The following is a 3,851-nucleotide window of genomic DNA, read 5'->3' as shown; positions in this document are numbered from 1 at the left end:
AGACCCAGCACCACCTTCCTAACCTGCAATCATCTTCCTGACCTCTCCGCCCCCACCCCCACTCCGGCATATCACCCTCACCGTGACCTCCTTTCACCTATTGTATTTCCAACGCCCCTCCCCCAAGTCCCTCCTCCCTACCTTTTATCTTACCCTGCTTGGCACACTCTCCTCATTCCTGAAGAAGGGCTCATGCCAGAAACGTCGATTCTCCTGTTCCTTGGATGCTGCCTGACCTGCTGCGCTTTCCCACCAACACATTTTCAGCTCTGATCTCCAGCATCTGCAGACCTCACTTTCTCCTTTAACCCAGTGCCTGTCCCTTTAACCCAGAGCCTGTCTCTTTAATCCAGTGCCTGTCTCTTTAACCCAGAGCCTGTCCCTTTAACCCAGAGCCCGTCCCTTTAACCCAGAGCCCGTCCCTTTAACCCAGAGCCTGTTTCTTTAACCCGGAGCCTGACCCTTTAACCCAGAGCCCGTCCCTTTAACCCAGTGCCTGTCTCTTTAACCCAGAGCCCGTCCCTTTAACCCAGAGCCCGTCTCTTTAACCCAGAGCCTGCCCCTTTAACCCAGAGCCTGCCCCTTTAACCCAGTGCCTGCCCCTTTAACCCAGTGCCTATCTCTTTAACCCAGTGCCTGTCTCTTTAACCCAGTGCCTGTCCCTTTAACCCAGTGCCTGTCTCTTTAACCCAGAGCCCGTCCCTTTAACCCAGAGCCCGTCTCTTTAATCCGGCGCCTGTCTCTTTAATCCGGCACCTGTCTCTTTAATCCGGCACCTGTCTCTTTAACCCAGTGCCTGTCTCTTTAACCCAGAGCCTGTCCCTTTAACCCAGAGCCTGTCCCTTTAACCCAGAGCCCGTCCCTTTAACCCAGAGCCCGTCCCTTTTACCCGGAGCCCGTCTCTTTAATCCGGAGCCTGTCTCTTTAATCCGGAGCCTGTCTCTTTAATCCGGTGCCTGTCTCTTTAACCCAGAGCCTGTCCCTTTAGTCCAGAGCCCGTCCCTTTAACCCAGAGCCTGTCTCTTTAACGCAGTGCCTGTCTCTTTAACGCAGTGCCTGTCTCTTTAACCCAGAGCCCATCCCTTTAACCCAGAGCCTGTCTCTTTAACCCAGAGCCCGTCCCTTTAACCCAGAGCCTGTCCCTTTAACCCAGTGCCTGTCCCTTTATCCCAGAGCCTGTCCCTTTAACCCAGAGCCCGTCCCTTTAACCCAGAGCCCGTCCCTTTAACCCAGTGCCTGTCCCTTTAACCCAATGTCTGTCTCTTTAACCCAGTGCCTGTCCCTTTAATCCAGAGCCTAACCCTTTAACCCCAGAGCCCGTCCCTTTAACCCAGAGCCCGTCCCTTTAACCCAATGTCTGTCTCTTTAACCCAGTGCCTGTCCCTTTAATCCAGAGCCTAACCCTTTAACCCAATGTCTGTCCCTTTAACCCAGAGCCTGTCCCTTTAACCCAATGTCTGTCTCTTTAACCCAGTGCCTGTCCCTTTAATCCAGAGCCGAACCCTTTAACCCTAGAGCCTGTCCCTTTAACCTAGAGCTTGTCCCTTTACCCCAGAGCTTGTCTCTTTACCCCAGAGCCCGTCCCTTTAACCCAGAGCCTGTCCCTTTAACCCAGAGCCCGTCCCTTTACCCCAGAGCCCGTCCCTTTAACCCAGAGCCCGTCCCTTTACCCCAGAGCCTGTCCCTTTACCCCAGAGCCTGTCCCTTTAATCCGGCGCCTGTCTCTCACGCAGCCCCATTCATTGCTGTGATAGCTCCGCCTGTGGTGGTAGTGGCAGCGGGTTGTGTCTGAGTGGACCCCGGGCTGTGCCTGACTCTCTGTGGATCTCTCGCTCTGGACGGGGCTCGAACACTCGCCATGGACGAGTCAGTCAATGTCACGGCCACCTCTTCCAGCCGCGGGGTGGTCATCCAGGTCCGGGAGAAGAAGAGTTGCCTGAGAGCGGCCATCCCCTACATGCCTTTCCCTCTGGCTGTATTCTGCCTCTTCCTCAACACCTTCGTCCCAGGATTGGGTAAGGGCCCTTTAAATCCACAGGACTGGGGCAACTTCAACTCATAACAGAGCTAGTATAACTCCCTCTCATTCACCTCTGTCTATCTCGAGTGGATTGCTTCTCTAATGTATGTCTTTCTAATGTATATGTCCTGTTTATATGTCTGTCTAACGCATTGACTCTATACATGTCTCTCTATGATGTATTGTACTTTGTGTGTAAACTCTGTACGTCTCTTGAACATACCTAACTCTATATATGTATCTTTATATGAATAAACTGATATGTATAAATTCTGCCTTTAATGTGTATGTACTCTGTAAATGTATTTATATGTCTGATATACTGTCTCTAATGCATATATTCTGATATAAATTGCTCTCATGTGTATATCTCTCTGTGCGAGCTCTGTATGTTCCTCTTTAATTTGAATGTTGATCTTTGTATTTTATCTGATTATAAATGTTAAGATCTTTTCTTGCACACGCTCTCTCTCTCTCTCGCTCTGTTCCTTGCTTTCCTGTGCCTCTATCTCATGTTATGATTCCCACTAGATGGAATTGTAGCAATGTATCTGAACAAAGTTGCTGTGCTTTTCCGTTGATCTGAATGTGTACAAAAGTGCCTTTTTGCCTGGGGTTTCTTTCCATCTGATTTATTTCCAAATAACTCCTGTCAGTTTGCTTTCGGTGAAACAGGCGATGTTAATAATGACTGTCGGGGAATGTGAGGGAATATTTCTTCCATTGTCTGTTGGCTGGATTTTCTCCCCCATCTCTCTCTCTCTCCTGTTTCCTCAGCTGATGTTTTAGTCATTCTGCAGTTGTAAAAGAACATGTTATTCCCCCGTTCTGAAATGCTGAATCCATTACGGAGCTGCTTCTCCGGCATGTCCGAGACATTAGCAATAGTCCTGGATTTACTTGACCTGCCTTACCTCTCCCCAGTTTGCAAGAAAACAGAATATTTAAAGGCAAACAGTCTTTAAAATGACCTAATTTGTTTTACTCTTATGTTCTTATGCCTATGTTCTTGTGAAATGTCGTGCAGAAGTGAACGTTGGCACAATTATATATGTAAAATGGTCCCCCTCCCAACTTTGTCTCTATGTCTGCCTTTTGGTCTTTCTCTCTCTCTCTCAATGCCTCCATCTCTCTGCTTTTCTTTCTCCTTCCCTTCCCCATTTCTCACTCATTCCCACTGCCCCTTCCATCAGCCCCTCTTGACTATTCATACCGGTTAAATATTCAGTCACTTGATCTTATTGAGTGACGAGACAGGAATTTTTTTTTTCATTCACTTGATCTCAAGATGGATTTTTCCTCAAGTTTGATCTCCGTGTGAATGAAGAGCTCTGTGGGGAGGGAGCACAATGGAATAGGATGTGGGGGGGGTGGGCTAAAGCTGGGGAAGTGTGGCGAGGGTGAGGGTGAGGGTGGGCGGCTTGAGAGGAGACCGGGTGAGTCAGCTGAATCCAGGAGGACAGTGGGGAGGGGTTGGGATGGGCACAAGATGAGTTCGGTCTCACTTCTCACAGAGAGAGGGGGGTGAGGAGGATGGTTGTGTAGCCTCTAAAGGTCAGGGCAGAGGGGAAGAAACTAGGGGAGTGTCATAGAGTCATAGAGATGTACAGCATGGAAACAGACCCTTCAGCCCAACCAGTACATGCTGACCAGATATCCCAACCCAATCTAGTCTTGGTGGGCAGCACGGTGGCGCAGTGGTTAGCACTGCTGCCTCACAGCGCCAGAGACCCAGGTTCAATTCCCGCCTCAGGCGACTGACTGTGTGGAGTTTGCACATTCTCCCCGTGTCTGCGTGGGTTTCCTCCGGGTGCTCCGGTTTCCTCCCACA

The 3,851-nt window shown here is 49.9% G+C and overlaps 1 protein-coding gene across 1 annotated transcript in view; it reads left to right on the top strand.

Annotated features, from left to right (window-relative positions):
* The first annotated feature begins 1,509 nt into the window (after window positions 1–1,509).
* stum (stum, mechanosensory transduction mediator homolog) overlaps window positions 1,510–3,851 on the top strand; it is a 43,246-nt gene continuing 40,904 nt past the window's right edge. Inside the window, exon 1 of the mRNA XM_043687306.1 lies at window positions 1,510–2,015. Coding sequence (XP_043543241.1) covers window positions 1,859–2,015 — 157 coding nt within the window. The 5' untranslated portion in view covers window positions 1,510–1,858. The remainder of the gene's footprint in view (window positions 2,016–3,851) is intronic.

This window comes from Chiloscyllium plagiosum, chromosome 3 (genome assembly GCF_004010195.1).
Source record: "Chiloscyllium plagiosum isolate BGI_BamShark_2017 chromosome 3, ASM401019v2, whole genome shotgun sequence".
NCBI lineage: Eukaryota > Metazoa > Chordata > Chondrichthyes > Orectolobiformes > Hemiscylliidae > Chiloscyllium > Chiloscyllium plagiosum.
The sequence above is the reverse complement of the archived record's forward strand: the minus strand, read 5'-3'. Positions and strand labels throughout refer to the sequence as shown.